Below are 20,148 nucleotides of genomic sequence, written 5' to 3' on the forward strand. Positions count from 1 at the left end.
CTAAGCTGCATAAGCTGGCCTTTTGCCTCTTCACAACACAGTATTTCATTACTGTGTTCAGCCTTTATTACTTGGAGTGATGCTAATAAAGCTAAGTTAACTAAGATATGCCAAAACAGAGGACTAGGGAAAAAACCACATCATCTTATGATTTTAGTGGAAAAAAACACAATTCTTAAATTTCCAGGATGGTTTTATTAAAGATCCATGCTGTTGTAAACATACAAGTGATGAGAAAAACATTACTTGAAACATGCACTTATCTGGCATTCTCTAAAATACCATTGTACAAGTTTTTGTTTACTTAGAAAAATACCCACTAAAACAATCACAGATTTTCTTAAAGATTTAAAAAAAATGTATTGGCCAGAACAAAGTTCAAGAGAATAAACAAGATCCCAATAGTATGTCAAAAAACTGTACAAGGTTGTACATAAAACTATAGCTTACAAAAGCTTCAGGTATAGTAAGAATACTGAATTAAGATTTCCAAAGTTCTATTTACCAATATTTATTAATAAATCCTTATGAAATAATTGACTTAGAAAAAGTGAAATGCTCATGATTTCATTGTGTATAGAAAATACTAAATACTACTTTCTGAAATAAAGTGTACTCAAAACATCACAACATAGTCTCAGATCAAGATTTCTGTCATTCATTTAAACTTTGCATATAATGCCATGATGGCTTAAGCATAAAATTTCTCTTGCATAATAACTTTTTAAAACTAGATTCCAAATCACCTTGTAGCTTAATTTTTTATCTTTTGAGTTATAACTATTCTTAAAAATCAGTTTTGAGAGGTAAAATATATTGGCTAGTTGTTCGCTTGCTTTTTTTTTTTTTTTTGCCATATTACTTTTTTAATTAGTACATTAGAATTTAGGATTTGGTGACTCCTATATCTTTCATTAACATATGCTGTAGGCAACAGAAGTAAAATGACAACTATGAACACTTTAAATCAATTTACATCTGTTGTGACTAACCCTCACTTTGGAAAAATGAATCTAAAAATCACAGAATGTGGAAGAAATTAGTTGCTAATTGAATCATCAGGCCAGCTGGCAATTTTAAGGCTTATATATCAGTATTGGGAACAGTTTTATATCCCTGTTCTTTTACCTTTTCTTGTGAGAAACGAGGCTCTGCAACTATTTGACATTTGTATTTGGGATGGGATAGTCCTTAAGTAATACTTGGCAAATGCTATTCTAAGCTCTTGAAGCAGTTTTTGAATAGTCTGCTTATTGGACATAATAAAGTTTCAGATGGATAACAGACAATATGTGGATAAGTTGGTATTGTTTCAGAGAGAATAAAATGATTCACTGGCTACTTGGAACATTAGAACACATGTGGCCATGAGACTGCCAATGGGTTTACTGTGAAAAGATAAAAGGCATCATTTCTTGGTGCCTTGGTGCTTGGGATTGAATCCAGGAAGGACCTTGTACATGCTCAATGTGTTCCACCACTGAGCTATATCCCCAGCCCCAAAATACTATTCTTGAAACTGTTAATTTCAGAATTTTTAACTCGTACTGCATTTGGTCTAGGTGAGATGTATACTTAACTTGGTCATGAAAGGACATTAGACTTCCTTTCCCAGGAGAACAGTACTCTGATTAATAACACTGATTTTTAGGGTAAAATGAGCTCTAGTGCACATAGCTGAAGGATGAAACCCTTGTGCTTTCATGACCAGAGGATTTATTGGTATATATTGTCACTGAGCAGATTCTTTTTGACTCCCGTTCAACCATCTTTAGTCAAAGAAAGCCAAAAAGGAGAAACAGTGAAGACTGAACGAACACTTTTGTCGACAAGCTTAACCAGACAACTTAAATATGTCCTTTGGTCTTATGAGTAGCATGGTTGCTAAGATAAAACAAATGAAATAGAAGTTCTGCTCTTGCTATGTGTAACGCAGACTACATACACATCTGCCCTCAGAGCTACTCTGTGGTCTGCAGTCAGAAGTTACGCCATAACTGCCATATGCAGCCAGATACACATTCTGTGCCCCATGGAGTAAATCACTGTCATGTGTAACATGTACCAGACTTCACCATTCTAAAAAAAAAAAGTTCTGCTAATTCCTAGATTTTCCAGTACTTCCAAAATGTCATGAAGAGGTATCTCAAAAGCAAGGAACTGGAAAAATAATCATATTGTTTCACATTTGGCCTTAATATAAGACATCAAGACATATTTTTAACAACAGTAAGTTCTTCAGAATCAAAGCCTAACTCAGTTTAAAAATCAGATGAAATGTGAGCAAAAAGGTTATCAGGTTCTCAAGAACCCTGATTCATTCTTGTCTCTGCCTTTCTGAGTGTGTTGCTGTTGGAGGTAATCTCAATACTGCTAAATTTGTGTAAGAAGTGCATGACCTCATGTGCTTTTCTGCCAGACTCTGCAAAGTTTAAATGTTAGTGACAGAACATAGACTAACTTCTGAATGTGCTTGTTTTGTTTTGAAAGAACAAAAAATGCTGTCAGCGAATGTTTTAAGAAAGAAGTAACTCCCAAGATCCTAAAAATGGTTTCCCGTATTGCGGAGAATTTCAGTGCTTTTTAGTAAAACACTTGCATATAATACCTTAATCTCATCACAGGTGTGCACCAGGAAAAAACTCCAAACTTGTGGAGATCCCCATGGGGAATATTGGGGAAACAATACAAATAGAATATAAAAAACCAAAATACCATTAAATTTGCATATCTGATGTCAAAAGGCTGAGGTAATATTAACTGCTTAAAAAAACCCCACCCTTCTTTGCTTCTGTTATTGCTGAAAAGACTAATACTGGTTGAGTTACCTTACTATACCAAAAGTGGGAAAGGATTTCATGAACTACTGGTGAGGCATAATGTTCAAAGCAAGTAAAAGAAAGTCAGTAAATGAAAAAATATAAAAACTACAGTGGATGTTTGTTATCCTTGAGATCTTGAGTGAGGGAGACAGTCCAACCCCAGTGGGGTTTATTACTTTAGCCTTTTCATGGTCAGAGTTTTTTAAAGCTAATTATTCCCACCCACTCAGATTCTGTTTCCAGGTGAATCCTTAAAAATAAAATTCACAAGTTCTTAATAAATAGTTGCAGTTCCTCCTGAAGATGCTGGGTAAAGTGCAGAGAGAAGCACCACAGAAACCCTCTTGCTGGCCGATATGGCTTGGCTAGATTCGGATTTGATAGCCCACTTCATTCAGAGTGCTGAGATCAGTCACCTTCTTTTCAGGAAGAGCAGGCCTAAGAAAAGACAGGAAGATGGTGGGAGAGAGGAGACAGGACAGAAAAAGATGAGTATCTACTCAGTGTTCCTGATCCTTCTGGTCCTTGTCTCACTCTTTCCACCCCCACTCCACCAGCCTTAGCCCCCAACTCTGCTTCTTGTTCTTAAGTCTCCCTTTATAGGTTTTAAAAGAACATTCTAGCAGGATTTTAATGTAGAGATCAAAACTTTTCAGGGTATTAAATGAACTTTTTCAGCTTTAAGACTGACTGAATTTAGGGCAGGGGTTGTAGCTCAGTGGTAGAGCGCTTGCCTAGCACATGTGAGGCACTGAGTTCAATCCTCAGCACCACATAAAAATAAATAAATAAAATAAAGGTATTGTGTCCATCTACAACTAAAATTTTTTTAAAAGGCCAAATTTGGTCACATGATAACTTTTGAAGCCCAGTACCAATATACATTGCAACTGTCTAAAAAGTCACATATGCTACAGACTGAAAGTCAAATTCTCCTGGAAGCTGATTTCCTAGTGTTTGTGTCTCCAAGGAAGCCCAGGAATTACAGAGTGACTCAGGTGACTCACATTCTGGGAGAGGATCCCAGTTATCATTGAGAGGGTTAATATTCCAGACTGGAATTGTATAAAATCAAGGTGAATTTTTCAAAATTCATCTGAAAAGAGCATGTCATTGTGGAAGTTACTCAGTGGCAAAGCATCTATCTTTCCTAAGAAACATTTCTAAGGTACTTCCCAGTATCAATATAAAACTCTGTGTATGTATTTATATGAAGTTATGGAAGAAAGGACTTGAAGTTGGGATGGGGAAGAAATCACTTGGTAGCATATCATCTGTCATCATTAAAGACATTTCCTAAGTAACTTTCCAATATAACATAATGCCTAAGCCTTCTTATGGTTTATCTTGCAATTTTTCCTCTTCCTAATGAGCCTCTTCTCATCTTGGATAAGAAGTAAACAAGACTACAACTTTAGGATGTTCAGTGTCTACTGAGTTCTAATCCAAAAGTTTCACATTGGTCATTTTTACAAGAAAAACATTTTTAGGTTACATATGAACCTTGTTCTTAGATGAAAATATAATTGTAAAAAAAAAATCTTAGTTTGGGCTGGGGTTGTAGCTCAGTGGTAGAGTGCTTGCCTAGCAAGTGTGAGCCACTGGGTTCGATTCTCAGCACCATCTATAAGTGAATAAATAAAATAAAGGTTCATTGACAACTAAAAAAGTATTAAAAAAAAAATCTTAGTTTATACCTTTGAAAGTTTTCCTAACAGCAAATGATTTTCCCCTGGCAGGAAAGTGGCCCAACTTATTCAACTAGAAATAAACTGCCAGCTTCAGTCAGCTCAGCTCAGTGGACATTAATCTCTGCCAACAAATTCTGTACCTCTTTTTCTGAGATGGTATCTTGACCTAAAGTCTATGACCCTTTTTCTCTGAAACTTGACTTCAGAAACCTTCCCTGACTTGGTACTTGGCCCCACCAAAAAAAAAAAAAAAAAAAAAAAAAAAAGTGTAATCCTTCTTTTCTCTGTATTGCATGAATTTTTTTCTCAGCTAGACCACATGTCCTGCTTTATCAGTCAAGACCCATGCCTCTTTCTTTGTGCCTTTTATGGCTCCTAGGGCTCACCCACAATGCTAATAAATACAGTTGACTGTGGGTAGAAATCCCAACGCTGTGGGGGTAGATACTTGCTTGTTTTGTTAAAGAGCCCGAGGCTTCCAGTCCTTCGGTGTTTTGTCTTCCAGTCCAGTCATGCCCTGGGGATTGATTAGCCATTCCCCTTAAAGAAGACCACTGCCACAGGCCTGAAGAGTGGCCTCCAGGACCCATGTGACGGCCCTGCTTAAGATTTCTGCCCTAGTCCTCAGCTCACTGATGTGGAGAGAACTATGGTTCTTATAAGTCAGTTTTAAAGGGTTCATGTATTTCTTGTTCATTTTGTCAGAGAGCCTGAAGTGAAGCCTCTATTTTATCTTCTTGCCTGAGATGGTATCATCTTTACAAACAGCTAATTTGAGACTTTCTCCTCAAAGTAGACTCTCCATACATTAGGTCAGCCTAAGACACGTGTGTAGAAAGGGTAAGTCGACTTCTCACCTCCCCAGCATGTTCTACTTTTAGAAAATGCAGAATAAAAAATTCACTTGGCAAGGGAGAAGCCCAAAGTATTTATATGCATTCCTTTAGAGAAGGAATAAATGAAATTCATTTCCTACAGCAATTAAAATATGGACACTACTTTTCCTGGTGGTTTAACTATGAAAGCACATACTCCTTATCCAAATGGAAACTGCATTTGTAGTGGATGATGCTTTAGCTGATGTTTTCAGTGATCTGTGTATAGCAGCCTTAGTTGCCCCTCAAGATCAATTCTCCCCTGCCTGAGAAATCCCCGTCCCCAATTTTTAGCTGAGCACCTGGCTGCCTAGAACACAAACTACATGCCCCAGTCTTCCTGTAGCCAGCCTGGGCTCAGGCTGACTCAGAGCCAATGAGACAGAAGTAGAAGTGGGTGGCAGTCGGCTCCCAGGTCTCCTCTTAGACAACTGGTGTGTGCCCTTCATCTTTTTCTTTCCCTTTTAACTTCCTGCTGAGGACAATGTGGAAGTGATGGTGGAGTTTGAACCTCAAGTTGGTCACTAAAGAAGTCAGCAGTAAGAAGGCCCATATCATTTCTGTTGAGCTGCTTTCACATAATAGTGAATCATATGTAAGTCACCAGCTTCAACCCAGCCTTACCCACAGCCAAACCTGATTCTTGCTGATACCAGTTCCCTCCATTAACTCAAAATGCTAATTCACACCTGATGGTGGTAACAGTGGGTATTGAGTCAGCCTGAGGAAGGTTAGTATGTGGAATAAGAACTGGTTCCTAGCAAGTCCTAATTCCACTCATGAGAAATGGTGGCACCCTAAGTGAAGGGAGGAGTCACACTCCTTTCTAAGGGTCAGTTGTCTTCCCTGTAACCCTGCTGAACTATGCAGGACCTAAGCCATGGTGACTCCTTGGATCTCCTGTTGAACTTGAAAAGTAAGCAGTTGCTGTGCTTAACAAGAGAATCCTTTGCTCCAGGGTCCTTGCTCGACCTACCTGTGATCAAATCCTGGGCCTCAAGCAGGATAAACATATGCTCCCTATCAGTAAGCTACAGCCCTAGCCCTAGAATATTCCAGGTTATTTTTGTGGTACTGGGATTAAACCCAGTGTCTTATAGATGCTAGGCAAGCATACTATCACTAGACTACAGCCCCATCCCTTTTTATTTTGTTTTGGGACAGGGTCTGAGTTGTCTAGGCTGGTCCCCAACTTGGTGATCCACCTGCCTCAGCCTCCCAAATAGCTGGGATTTCACCACCATGCCCAGCTTTCTTCCTGGCTTGGCACCCTCCTCAACACCAAGTCACACCTCTCCTTCTGAAGCTAAATAAGTTGCCCTTCATGTACGAAAATACTGCCAGTAAGATGCTAGCTTAATATATTCCAGGTGTGGAAGAAACACATCTACACTGGCCTGTTTGCTCTCAGTCCTGTGTCCAACAGCATCTCCTGGGAAGTCAATGGCCAGAACAGGCTACAGGACAGGATCAAGGAGAGAAAGCTTGCCCATTCGTCTCTGCACTGTGGGCTTGCTGTGTCCACTGTAGCTAACTGGCCACAGGCCACCACAGAGAAGTCATTTTTTGGCCAATCACTTTGGAGCTCCTCAGTCTTGAGGAACAGGATTTTCACCATACTTTTCGTAGTTCATGTGTTCCTAAAACTTCACTCTTTACTTCTACATGTGTTGTGTTTTTGGCACATCTGAAAATAGACAAAATTTAGTTTGAGAGTCTTTGGCCTCCTTTTTCTAGATCTTTCCTTAGCACCTTCCACCAGTTCCCCTGTGCCTTCCAGGTGCCAAGAAATCATTTATAAATAGCTCTTATCAGGCACATACAATGTGCCAGGCACTTATTAATTCTCATCATAACCTGCCAAGTTGATACTGTTACCATCCCTTTTGTAGAAGAGAAAGCAATGAAGTTAGGGAACTTGCTCAAAGCAAAGTCACACCATTAGCAAGTAATGGGGCCAGAATTGGTCCCCAGAACCTGCAGCCCATCCTTTATAAGCAAGCAGCCCTACCCCATCCCCACCCCAATCAAAGCACCTGAGGAGGATGCCATGGCCACCCCTGCCTCTGCACCTTGGCCCGTGCTGTCCTGCCTGCAGTGCCCTTCCCCGTATCTTGTCATCCATCCAGATCCAACCCAAATGCCCCCTGTTCCATGAGGTATTTCCTGACATGCTACGCACACAATTCACTGCTTGCTGTTTCTTATGTCCATCTGTTACAGAATCCTGCTGATTCACAATCCTTGTGCCTTGAAAACAATAATTTGAGAGCAGGGTCCAAGTAAATTCATCTGTGAGTCCCTCTGTTGAATATGTGCCTCTCGAACCTAATGTGTAAATGGCGGATAGGGCCTCATATACTACTTTTATCATGGACTATTTTATTCAAACAAAGTTCTAAGCCAGGAATTCAAGTTACCAGGACAACATTTGAAGAATATAAACAAGTAGGAAGTTTTTTTTTTGTTGTTTTTTGTTTTTTTTTTTCTACTTCTGTATAGGAGAGGCTTTATCCCTGAAAGCCATGTAGGAAACCTGCCTTCTTAGTAAGCTGAATGTGCTTCTGCAATGAAAGACACCTTGCATACTCCTAAAGGACAGTGACTAGGTGGTCTCTTCCCTTTGTATCCCCACCCTGCCTGCCACCCCTAGGCCTCCAGATCCAGGGAAAGAAAAAGGCTAATTCTGGTGGAAGAAGAGCTAGGCTGAGATTTCCTGGTCAACTGCCCAGGAGATGAAGCCCTTTCCTTTCACATCAGCAGCGACTGTAGCTTCCTGTCCTGGCAAAGGATAGAAGTGGGTTATCACAGCACGCCACCCGCCTGTGGGGCATAGCCAGAAATAGCGCTCAGTCCTCGCCAGCTCATCTCAGGGCCAGAGCTGGGGGAGCTATGGTGTGTGTGGAGGCCTCTCCCAGTGCTCCCCCATTTATAATTAGAATATCGCCAAGGGGTTATTTTTAAGAAACACGAGCACCAGGATGATGATTCAGCTGGGTCTGCGCTTGCCCAAAACCTCTCATCAGATCCCAGGTTATTTTAGATTGAATGTTGTTCTCCAGGCTCATCCCCGGTCCAAATATGGCAAGGGAATCAAAGGATTTCCCTTGTGCAAGGGGAAGGGGTGAGGCTGTTTGCTTAGACTCCCTTTGTGGGAAGAACAAGGGCGACCCTACTCTCCACATACCAACAGATGATCCCAGGCTCACTGTTCTCACACACGTGACGAGGGCGAACTAAGGCAAAAGCTGGATGGCCCCTTCGCAGTCTACCCTTAACCCTGACCGTGGGTTGGCATCCCAGGAGCCAGCAGGACAGAGGCTGGGAGGGGGATGGAGGTTGAGGAGGACAGCATGGTGGCTCCATAGAGAAGGTGCTAAGTGGACAGCACCCCTGGCTGCTCTTCCTCACTGCTACCTGAACCTTGACAGTGGCACACTGAGTCCTTCCCACACCAAGCAGCCTTGGTGTGGATACTGCTACCAGTGACTCGACAAGAAGCCTCAGAACCAGAAAATGAGGGCAGCATGCTGGGGACCATGGGGACACCACACTTCCTAGGGCTTAACGTACAAGGATGTGTGTGTCCCCTTGAAGCTGGGTTTAAGAAAAGAAGCAAGGAGGGAACGTTTACAGGGCTCTTCTACCCTCCAATAAGGGGCTGTGTGTGGCACCTACGCTGGCACCCACCCACCCACACACGGGCACACGAGAGGACCAGTGCAGCCGTGTCACGTGCAGACTTGGGATTCCGGGACGGGGCGGTTGGTGAAGCACACCCTAACATTAGCCCCTTAGTCGTCAGTGTTAAGGCTGCTATTGGCCTGGCATTTACAAGTGTAAGCAGAGACCCCAGGCCCTCCTCTGCTGCCAGGTCTGACAGGGATCAGATCAGGCCCAGCCCCGATTTAGCATTTTGGCGTATCTGGGTGGGCCATGGTGACAGCCTGGCCTTAGCTGGCAGAACACAGGCAGGGCAAGGGGTTCATTCACACCTGCCACCCTCATTCAAAGCCCAGTCCTGCTCCCCCCTCACATTCCTTGCTTCCCAGGATGTCGGGCACCACCGTTGGCAGCTGATGGAGCAGACAGCTGAGTTTGTTACGTAAACAGAGGCCTTGCCAAGACAGAATGGGCTCTGAAGAGATCCTTCCGCCCTGGGCCCATCCCTTAGGCCCTCCCCAGGCAGGAGGCTCTGGCCAGAGTTCAAGAGCCACAGGCCACTGTCTGAGACTCTAGAGCACCACTTCCAGGCTCTGATGTCACCTTTCTTTTCTGTGACCCAGAATCCCTCAGCTCCAGGAACCCTGACCCTGTCTGATCCTGCAGGGCTCACAGAGGCGCTTGGCTCACTCTACTTGACCTAGTCTGTCCTGATAAAGGCCACCATTCCACCTTGGTTTCTTCAAGTGTCCTTAGGTCCCCCAGGCCGTAGGAAATCCTATGAGGAGCTAATGGGGAAGTCATTCAGGTAGCAATTGTTCTTTTCACATCATCCGGGAGGTTTGCTTTTCCCTCCATAGTCTTCTGAGTCTTCTTTTTCTAACTCTATCCTAAGGAAGTATTCTTCTTTCTATCCTGGGAATGTGTTCTTGTCTGGGATCTAAGGAGAATGACTTCACTGAATGGGTCTATTCAAAATATCTTCAACCACAGAATCAAATTCATTCTCTATGACTTCAAAAACAGCCTCTGTCCTCATTCACCCAGAGCCCTGGAGATGCCCTGGATTTGCATTGTCCAACCTGTGACCATGTGGTGAAGGGACCTTATCTTGAGGTGAGGCTTAGTAACCTCTAGGACCCAGAGGGTCTCCAATAGGGCGAGCAAAGCCCACTAGAGCCACAAGATGCCGGAGAAGGTGACGAAGGAAGGAAATCAAAGAGGAAGAAACAAATAAGAAGAAACATGAACAGGGGAGGGAGAGAAGTGGGGGAAAGGAACCATATAGGGGAGAGAATACAAAGCGGTTCTCTTGGGTTCTTGTGGACACCGGCCCCACTGAAGAAGAATGTTCTACATCGTCACTTCAATGGCAGGAGCTCCCCTAATGCCAACATAGCCAGCTAAGCCAGAAAACTCCGTCAGCTCCCTCGTACTCTCCCAGGTCCCCGGCTGCAAGTCGAGAGTCGTGACCTGTCAGAGATGGGAAGGACCTCGGAGAGCCACTACTGCAGATGTCCCTCAGTGAAGACCTATGAGGGCATTGAGGCCCAAAGCTGGGGAGGAGCTGGGTTAGGTTCACAGAGGGCCTCTGAAACATGAGCCTCAAACCCCATCACCCTTTCTCTGTAAGAACCACGAGGGGGGAAACACCTTGCTGTGTCGAAGACACTTTAAACACTCCTAGGGCAGCAGAGCAGGAGAAAGGATGCATGGGTGGAGGGGCTTCCCCGTCTCCCTCTGGAAACTTAATCTCAGCTGATGCTCCTACAGTCATCCCGGCTCACCCTCCCACTCAGCTGTGTCAGCCCAGTGACACGGATCCTCCATTCTAAAGGGATTATTCAGACAAGTGCAAAACTGGAGTGGAATTCAGTAGCTTCAGCTGTAGGGAGGAGGCGGATGGGGATATAAAGCCACTAAAATTAGCCATGCCCAGACAGAGGCTGGGACCCCACAGCTGACGGGCCTCTTGCCTGTTAAGATCATTTCCATCCTTTGGGCCACTCCCAAGCTGCCCTGTGGCACCCAACACATTTAGAGCCGACTTGCTGGCCTTATGTAATGCTTAAATAATAGCACAGTGTGGTCACCAAACCCTTTGTGGTGCTCACCGTCCCACGCTAGGATTCCTGGAGTTTATTAACTCATAACCATACTCATCTTTTCTTCCTTGCCAAAAGCAAAGCCTGCTTGGTGAAGGCTGCGGGCAGAAGCGGAGAAGCTGATTCTGTGCAGACATAACTCTGGGAGCCAGAACATGCTGGGATCTAGTCTGAGGAATGACAGAAGCTGACATCTGGAGAGGGAAGGAGGGGCCGAGGGCTTCTGGGCTTCTTGTAGCCCTGCTTTCTGTTCTCACCCATATCCCTCTTCTCTCTCCCCAGACCCAGTAGCCCCACAACCCCTCCCCTAGTCCTGCAAATCAGAAATCCAGGTTTAAGAGGAAATGGGAGGGAACTGTCCCTCCTTGTCCACCTCAATTCATTTTATCTCTTTCCAGCCTCAAATGTGAGCTCCAGTTCCCTCACTGGCCAGTTACTGGGGACAGGACAAGGTAACCAAGACTTTTTGTCTTCTGTTTTTTGTTTTTTTTTTTTAATCTGAAAATACACATTGTAAAATCATTCCCTGCTTACTCTGTAGGATTGACGTGCTGGTAATGACGGGCTTGTATAAAAGCAGTTCACCATTCACAAGTTACTCTTGTCACAAGATCTAATTGAATCCTTTCAACAACCTTGTGAGATAGGCGGGATACATTTTTATTCTCTTTTATAGATGAAAACTAAGGTTCCCTAAGGACCAAGGATCTGTCCAGCTGCACAGCTGGACTCAACCAAGAGAGCTGGGACTCAACCAAGACCATGTGCACTGTCCCTACGATGGCTAGAGGCTCATGTGACATAGCATGTTGCTATTATTAAGAAAAGCAGCATCTTCCCCCAGTATAATTATGGCTCAACTGTTTGCCGGTGGATTATTGCTGATTACTCTGGGCATCCTCGGCAGCTCCAATCTGTCATATCTTAAGTAGGTCATTATGACCTAAAAACTAGGTGTGGAATTACTAACCCTGGGGCTAAAACAGGAGGGTGAGCCAAGGAAGAGGATGAACCTGGGGGTATTTCTGATGCCACTATCTACTGATGGTAATCACACTTTTGCTGGGCACAGTTGACTACAGAATTTTAGGAAATTCATAAATTCTAACACTCTCATTTTATGGGTGAGAAAGCTTACATCCAAAAAGGTTATAAGACATGCCCAAAGGGCTGGGGAGATAGCTCAGCTGGTAGAGTGCTTGCCTCGCAAGCCCAAGGCCCTGAGTTCGATCCCCAGTACCGCAAAAAAAAAAAAAAAAAAGACATGCCCAAGGTCACATAGCTCCTAAACAGCTAAGCTGGGTCCAGACCCAGGTTGCCTAATTCAAGGTCCAGTGCTCCTTCCGCTCTATCTGGCTTCTAGACTGTTCTTCCTCTCGGGTCAACTGGGGCTGATCCCTTCTTGTGTGTACACAACCCACAGTGAGCAGAGTAAGAGTAATAGGGGTGATGGGCAGAGTGGATCCTTTTCCGTAGTCGACCCCTGAATAAGGGCAGCTCTCTTGGGGACCTTTGTCTGTTCAAATGCCAAACTCAGGACACAGCTTTGTTCCCATGGTCCAGGACAACCCTGTGAAGGTGTGTGCTGGGCCTTGTGTTGGGGAAGAGAAATATTACTCACGACTTGTCTCGCCTGCCGAGCCTTCTTGGGGGACTTGCTTGTCTCCTTCGAGGGGACAGGGATTTTCCCCGGCTTCTCACTTGGGTTGGAGAGCGGGCACTTGCAGGTTTCAAGATCTGAAAGAGATGGGAGGCATTAACCACCTGTTTTCTAAAGAAACCCTGCCCCATATCCTACAGCACAGCATCTCAGCCCCGAGCCGGTCCACAATCCCACCATTCAGAGGCACTGACAGGAAGACTTCCAAAGCCACACATGTTTCTCCCTGCACTGGCAAGAAGCAAGGGCACCACTTCCCAGAGGGTGATACGGATCATCGTATCGTGTCCCCTTTGCCATGGCAGATGGCCGAACTGAGTCCAATGCCTCAGCCTCCTGCGGCTGTTTGGTCTCTTGGCAAGATCCTCTGCTTGTGAAGACAAGCCTCAGCTACACTACCCCAGGGACCATCATGTTCTTCCTCTGAATCTCCCAGCCCAGGTACATGCAGAGGCTCCAATTTATCAAAAGCTCCACTCCAGGGCCAACAGAGTAAGGATGACAGGTCCCCAGGTGCTGAACATAACCAAGCCTGAAGTTAGCATAAAGCCTTTCCCCCTGGGTATTTAGCGTGTGCAAGGGTTTTCCTATGGTGACTCCCCAAGCGTTGGAGGGACATGGATAAGCTCGCATCATGTCACTGCAGAGGTAAGACTGGTAGAGGGAAGAAATCCTCTAGGTATATTCTATATAAAGCCTGCACAATGAACACTCCCTCGTTTGCTACTGTGTCACCAGGTTAGAATTTTTTGCCAAAGGGCTTGGCAACTTTTAGACAGCAGAACAGAGATATAATATGACTCTGAAACAGATCCTAAAGCAAGGAGACCAGCTTATCCTGGTTTTCCTGGGTCTTTCCTGTTTTTTTTTTTTTTTTAATATTTTTAGTTGTAGATGGACACAATACTTTTATTTCATTTATGTATCTTTATGTGGTGCTGAGGATCAAAGCCAGTGCCTCATATATGCTAGGCAAGTGCTCTACCACTGAGCTACAACCACAGTCCCCTTTCCTGATTTTAATACTTTAAAAGCTGTCCTGGGGAACCCCTCAGTTCCAAGCACACTGGAACAATTGGTCACCTTATATGGTCAAAACAACAAAACTAGAGTTTTAATATAAAATTAACTAGATTTTAGATCTGATTTCATAAAAGAAATTGCAGGCCATGACATTGCTTTAATTGTAACAACTAATTTGGTTTTAGCTCTGATTTTTGAGGAACAGTTGTCCTCACAATCCTACAGGGGATTGGTTCTAGGAACTCCACAGATCCAAAATCCATGGTGCATATAACCTACACAATACTCCCATGTACTTAAATCATCTTTAGATCATGTATAATACCCAATCCAAGGTATATACTATGAAAAAAGTTGTTAACACTGTATTGTTTAGGGAATAATGGCAATAAAAAGGTCTTTACATATTCAGTACAGATGCAATTTTTTCCCCAAACATTTTCAATGTAAAATTGGTTGAAACTGCAGATGCGGAATCCACAGGTATGAAGGGCCAACTGTGTTATGTACAAAGAGAGACTTCAGTTGTCTTTATCAAATAATAAATGGCTTATATTTTTCAATTTACTAAGGTGACCACTAAGCAAGATAACCCCAGGGAATTTGTGACCATCCTAGAAGTTTGAGGCCTGGAGCAAAAGGGGTGAAGGTTGGGAGTGGGGACAGGGGTGAAATGGGAGAAGAGCTCTTTGGCATAAATTTGTCATCCCAGCACCTACCTTCATTCTCATGTCCCTGGCATATTTCTCCAGCTCCTTCCTTATGTCAGCCCTCAACATCTTCGAGACATTGAGGACCAGCTGCTTCCACTCAATGGGTTGGAAGCTATGAGGCTCATGGGGGACATACAGCCCAATCTTGACCTTCTTGACTGTGTGCAGGTATTTCTTGTAAGAGTCTTCAAAGTCAAAGATAAGGTCACTCAGAGTCCGAAAGGTCAATGGCTTGTCCATCAGCTCAGCTCTTCTGCTCATGCCCAGTGAGCCATAGCGGCCATTGCAGTAAATCCCCAGCACAACATGGTGAAAGTAGTTTCCTGAGAAATAGGTTTTAAAGCTGATGGGGAATCGCTCGATGGAAGGCTGTCCATTGGTTAAGTATCTTAGACAATCTGAGTCAAGGAAGAGACAAAGGCCTTGAAAATTCACAGAGGATGAACTCCCAAGAAAGGAAAATCAAACTCATAGGGATCAATGAGTCTATCCCTCTGCCCCTGAGCAGACCCACATCTAACCTTTCCAGATCCTTCTGTAAAGGATTCACTTGATAGCTTTGAGTATGACCTAAATGGTACATACCAAAGTAGAATTAATATGGGACCAGAAGAACAACTTGCCATCTTTAGTAATTAAATGCAAAACAAAACATGAAGGCACTTTTTCCTTGCTTCGATCTCTACAGGGGATTAAGAGCTTCATGGTGTCTTTGTTAATGATATGAGCCCAAATATACTTTTCCTCTTCTAAGTTGTTGTCAGGTAGTTTGGCCATAGTGATTAAAAAAAAAAAAACTAACTGATATCAGCCAGTCACAGTACCCAAAAGAATTGCAAGCAGGGTCTCCACAGACATTTGTGCATTAAGGCTCATAGCAGCACTAGTCACAATAACCAAAAAGTGGAAATGATCCAAATGTCCATCAATGGATAAATGGATAAACAAAATACAGTATCTATATAACAGAGGAGTATTATTTATCCTTTAAAGAGAAAGAAATCCTGGGTTGGGAGTGTAGCTCAGTAGTAGAGAGCTTGCCTAGCATGAGGTCCTGGCTCTGATTTCTAGTACTGCTCCCCGCCAAAAAGAAAAAAAAAGAAAAAGAAATCTTTTTTCCATACTACAACATGGATAAACCTTGAAGATATTATGCTAAGTGAAATAAGCCTTACAGAAAAGGACAAAATCTGTGTGATTCCATTTATCTGAGGTGCCTAGAGTAATCAAATTCATAGAGACAGGAGGAGGATAGTATAGTGGTTGCCAGGGACTAAGAGCAGGCAACAGGAGCAGTTTAATAGGTAGGCAGTTCCAGCTGGGACGATGGGAAAGTTCTGGAGATGAATGGTAGTAATGCCACACAGGATTATGGATGTACTTAATGTCACTGAATTATATATTTGAAATAGGTAAAGATGGTTAAACTTTATATTATATATGTTTTGCAATAAAAAACAAGACCAAAACATGGTGCGATACGTGCTGTAAGAGAGGCAAGCCCCGCAACCCCTGAGTGGACAGAAGAGGGGCCTCGGCACAGCAACACCGGAATTAGTCTTGGAGGATGGGTCAGCTGGGTAGGGAAGTGAGAGCGGGGAGGGGTCAGGAGAGATCATTAGTCCATCACATCACAAGTCACCCATCTCTAGGATTTATTCCATCATTCTGGCAGTCAGCGAAGCCTTGGGTGAGGATGGGAAAGCAGTCTGAGTTTTTCCATGGGAAGGAAAACAGCAGTATTCCAAGCCCCTGGATAATCTGCTAATTGCACCCCGTGTCTGGGGAAATGCTGACCCTATCTCTCATATCGAACCTGTAACTTCCACAAACCACAGACCTTTAGCACCATAGCAAGCCTACCACAATCAGTGAGGCCCTCTGAAATTATTGCTATAATTCAGAAAATAGTTTAGAACCAAAGATCTACGTATCCAGCATGCACATAAAAGAGTGTATACATGCTTCAGCACAATAAAAAGAAGTGGCTCTTCAGGACTAAATCCTGAACGTGGGCTAAAGTACAAAAAGAAAGCAAGGCAGAGGAGGTCAAGGGATACAGGCTTCTATGCAGCCAAACAGACAGCCAAGGACTTTTCCTGGACCTGCACAAGGGTCTGCGGGAGACACAGAAGATAGCCCAAGCCTGAGGGCAAAGCAGGACACAGGGATGCTGACGCACAGCAAAGAGAAGACAAAGATGCTGCAACTTTTAGAATTTAGGTCTGTGTTTCTTGTCTGTGTCCCAGAGTCAGATTTCACTGAATTCAGCAGTATGAGCTGAATCTCTCCACCCTCCCCACCTTCCCTGTACTGTTCTGAAATGTAACACGGATAAGAACAAAGGAAGAGCAAGAGTACAGGCCCAGAGTTTGTCACAGATCTATTCCCTGCAATCCCCAAAGATTGTAGATAATTTCAGTGACAGGGAGCTTAGATGCATAAAACTGTGGGGGTGTGAAAAGATACCGATATCCAGGTACACTCAGATGTCCAGCATTAGAGTCTGAGGTTAGCTCATCCATCCAGGAAAGGGCCTGGGCTTGTGCTCTTTGCTGATCTCCTCTTTGCTGATCTCCTCCAGCAGATCCCTGGTCAATTATTCGCCCCTATTAAACTTGCAAGAGGCTCTGCTAAACAGCTGTGGCTCATTCCTGCCACTAAAGAGTTGGGGCCCTCAGCCATCTGTTGCCCTGACCCCCAGCCCTGGCCTCCTGCTGGGCTCCCCAGGCACACATTTCACCTCCTTTGTGGGAAGCAGGGAGCAGGCATCACAGCGTAGCTGGGGAGGGGCCTCGGTAAGGCTCAAGTTTCCGTTTTTCAGATGTCAGCCAAGGCACCTGTGCACATTCTGGTTTCAGATCAGACCTGAGTCCTCCACAGGCAGCAGAGGCAAGAAACTCCCCCTCCCATGACAATGTCCAGGAGACCAATCCCATGTCCAGCTGATTGCCAGAGTTCCTTTCTTTCCTGCCTTTCCTTTTACCTCTTTGATTTCCCCCTCTTAAGTCTCTTTCATGGTTTTTATTTTTTTTTTGTATCCAGCTAGACCAAAAAATATTGAGATTTTTGTCCTTGATCATTTTCTTCTCTTCTTGAATAGCAACTACAACCCCCCAATGTCACAGCTCCTAAATTAGCATTTCCAGTGTAGATCCTCCTGTGAGTTCCATGCTCCAAATGGCCCATCCATTTGGATCCTGAATTTGATGCATCCATGAGGCATCCTGAATTTGATGCCTCAAATTCAGTTGGTCCAAATCTGAACTCATGTCCCCCCATAAATCTGATCCTCCCCTCTAAGTCCTTCTCTTGGACTGTGACACTTTATGCAGCTTTATGAAGCTTTCTCCTTTAGCTCTTCACATCTTAGCAGTTGACAAGTGATGTTGATTCACCTCCACCCCCTTCCCTCCTCCTTCACTGCTACTTTCTCAGTTCGGGTCTGCAGTGAAGTATCCCACTTCTATCTCACTCTCAGCTCATCCTCCACAGACTGTCACCCAATCAGGAAACCTGCATTTGTTGACTCCTTATTAACTCCTGCATCTAGATGGTCTCCAAGTTTTATATACTCTGCCTCCTTGACATCTCCTGAAACCATCCCATCAAATTCATTCCTATCACCAGGGCCATGATCCAAACATCACCCTCCCCTCCTGTAATAGCTCCCAATGGGCTTTGCAGATCCAGTCCCAGCCTTCTCCACACTGTCCTTTTTCAGTCTGTCTTTCAGAAAGCTACTCTGGTCAGGCATGGTAATCCCAGCAGCTCAGGAGGCTGAGGCAGGAGGATTACAAGTTCAAAACCAGCCTCAGCAACTTAGTGAGACCGTAAACAACTTAGGAAGACCCTGTCTTAAAATTCAAAAGATGGCTGAGGGGTTAAGCGCCCCTGGGTTCAATCCCGAGTAGTAGGAAATTACTCTCTAAAAGGTACATATGATCATGTCACTTCTCTGCTTCAGAGCTTCCATCTGGGCTGCCTACTGCCTTTAAGGAAAAGGTAACTTCTCAGTACAGCACACAAGGACCCAACTGGTTTCAGCTGGGACCCCATCTCTCAAGCTTGTATCTTGCTGTTTCCTTTGCCACCATCCCTTCCAGCCATCCGCCCCAGAAAACTTGGAATTTCTTTGCTTTTCTATCTGATCTTGTTCAATTACCATCAGCACCAATAAGTGTCATCGCAGTTTTTCTGGACTGTACTCCTCTCAGGCTGAAGAGCCAGGAGTGTGGTGGAAAAAGGAACAGAAAGTGTGAGAGAGACCAGACCCTTGTGCCAGCTGTGTTCCATCAAGTGGGAACACACTGCCACTACTTGGTCTCCTCCACAATCTGCCCTTACATTTTCCCTAGAGATAGGTTTGGCTACTAGCCTTCTCGGCACTGACTGCTTTCCCTTGAGTGTTTTTCCTGTGGCAATGTCAAATTAATGCAAGAAAGAGCCATAATCTCTCTCTCTAGTCCCTCTAAGTAGAATTCTCCTTGCAACCAGGGAACCAGCAAACCACTGACCTGAGAACTAGCCCTGCTAGAGGCTATAGCTAAGAGATTCGACTAATGTTGGTCCAAGAAGTCAAGCATTGATTTGGTTCAACTCCAGAAGGTAAAAGTTAAAGAGATGCACCAGAGTTTGATCCCTTCCTTCAAAGAGAAACGGGCATCATCTCTGTTAAGGATGTTGAAGGCACAACCAGTCCCCCATACTTAGGTCACAATCTGTGCAATAAATGTAAGCATACATAACTTAAAGGATACATGCCCAGGATGACAGCTTCAAGGCATTTGATAGGTAAGGACTCTCGGGTCATTTCCTTCGCTGTTTCCATTAACCTGTAGGACAGAACACAGCAAAGGATTCTCAGGGCTTAATTCTGCAGTAGTCAGTCTGTCTGTCAATCCATAAGCATGTCTGTCTCCACACTAGGCACCATGCAGGAATACAGGGAAAAGAGAGAACTTGCTTCACAGGAAGACACCAAAGCGCATCTGCACTTGGCAGAACTAAAACCCTCAATTCTCCATTCTCCTCTCCAAGAGTTACATGCTGGAGCTGAGTGCCAGTATTCCATGGCATCCTCCCAATGGAACAAGCAAATGAGGCCTCAGAAAGTGAATTTTGCAAGCTTCCCCATTCCGAGAGTTAGACTTCACCACTAGACGTAGCGGTCAGAGTGGCTCCGTCCTCAGCCCTGTCTTCAACGTGGGCCCAGGAGCAACCTCCACCCCCAACTGACTAGGATATTTGAACACCAGGATATAGGGATAGAGTTTGGGAGAGGGAACTGGCAGGTCTCTTTGGCAAGGGAGAGAGAGGTCATCTGGCCCACAGATCATGCACCACTTACCCACTCAGTGGTCTCATTTTCCTAATTTCAAAGAACTGGGTCCCCGTATGATTGTATCTGTGTAAAGTATGTAAAGGGAAAGTGACAGAAAACTCCAAAGGTCCCAGTCATCCAGCAGAGGAAAATATGCATTCTGATTTCTCAATGGGGTTAGGAAGCAGGAGCTTTCAGAAATAGCCAGTAGCCAGAAGGTAGCCAGTAGCCTCTAACTCTTCACTGTTCGCTCATAAAATTTAATCTAATTTT

General features: G+C 44.2%; 1 protein-coding gene across 2 annotated transcripts in view; it reads right to left on the reverse strand.

Moving 5' to 3' along the window:
* Positions 1–836: 836 nt before the first annotated feature.
* Vash2 (vasohibin 2) overlaps positions 837–20,148 on the reverse strand; it is a 32,951-nt gene continuing 13,639 nt past the window's right edge. The window contains exons 4-8 of one of the 2 annotated variants that reach the window (XM_047521560.1): positions 19,903–19,959; positions 19,313–19,387; positions 14,559–14,940; positions 12,778–12,893; positions 837–3,260 (exon numbers count right to left, since the gene is read on the reverse strand). In XM_047521560.1, the coding sequence (XP_047377516.1) occupies positions 3,188–3,260; positions 12,778–12,893; positions 14,559–14,940; positions 19,313–19,387; positions 19,903–19,959 (703 nt within the window). In that variant the 3' untranslated portion in view covers positions 837–3,187. The remainder of the gene's footprint in view (positions 3,261–12,777; positions 12,894–14,558; positions 14,941–19,312; positions 19,388–19,902; positions 19,960–20,148) is intronic. The other variant, XM_047521561.1, reaches the window with a different exon arrangement.

The sequence above is a fragment of the Sciurus carolinensis genome, chromosome 12, assembly GCF_902686445.1.
Source record: "Sciurus carolinensis chromosome 12, mSciCar1.2, whole genome shotgun sequence".
Taxonomy (NCBI): Eukaryota; Metazoa; Chordata; class Mammalia; order Rodentia; family Sciuridae; genus Sciurus; species Sciurus carolinensis.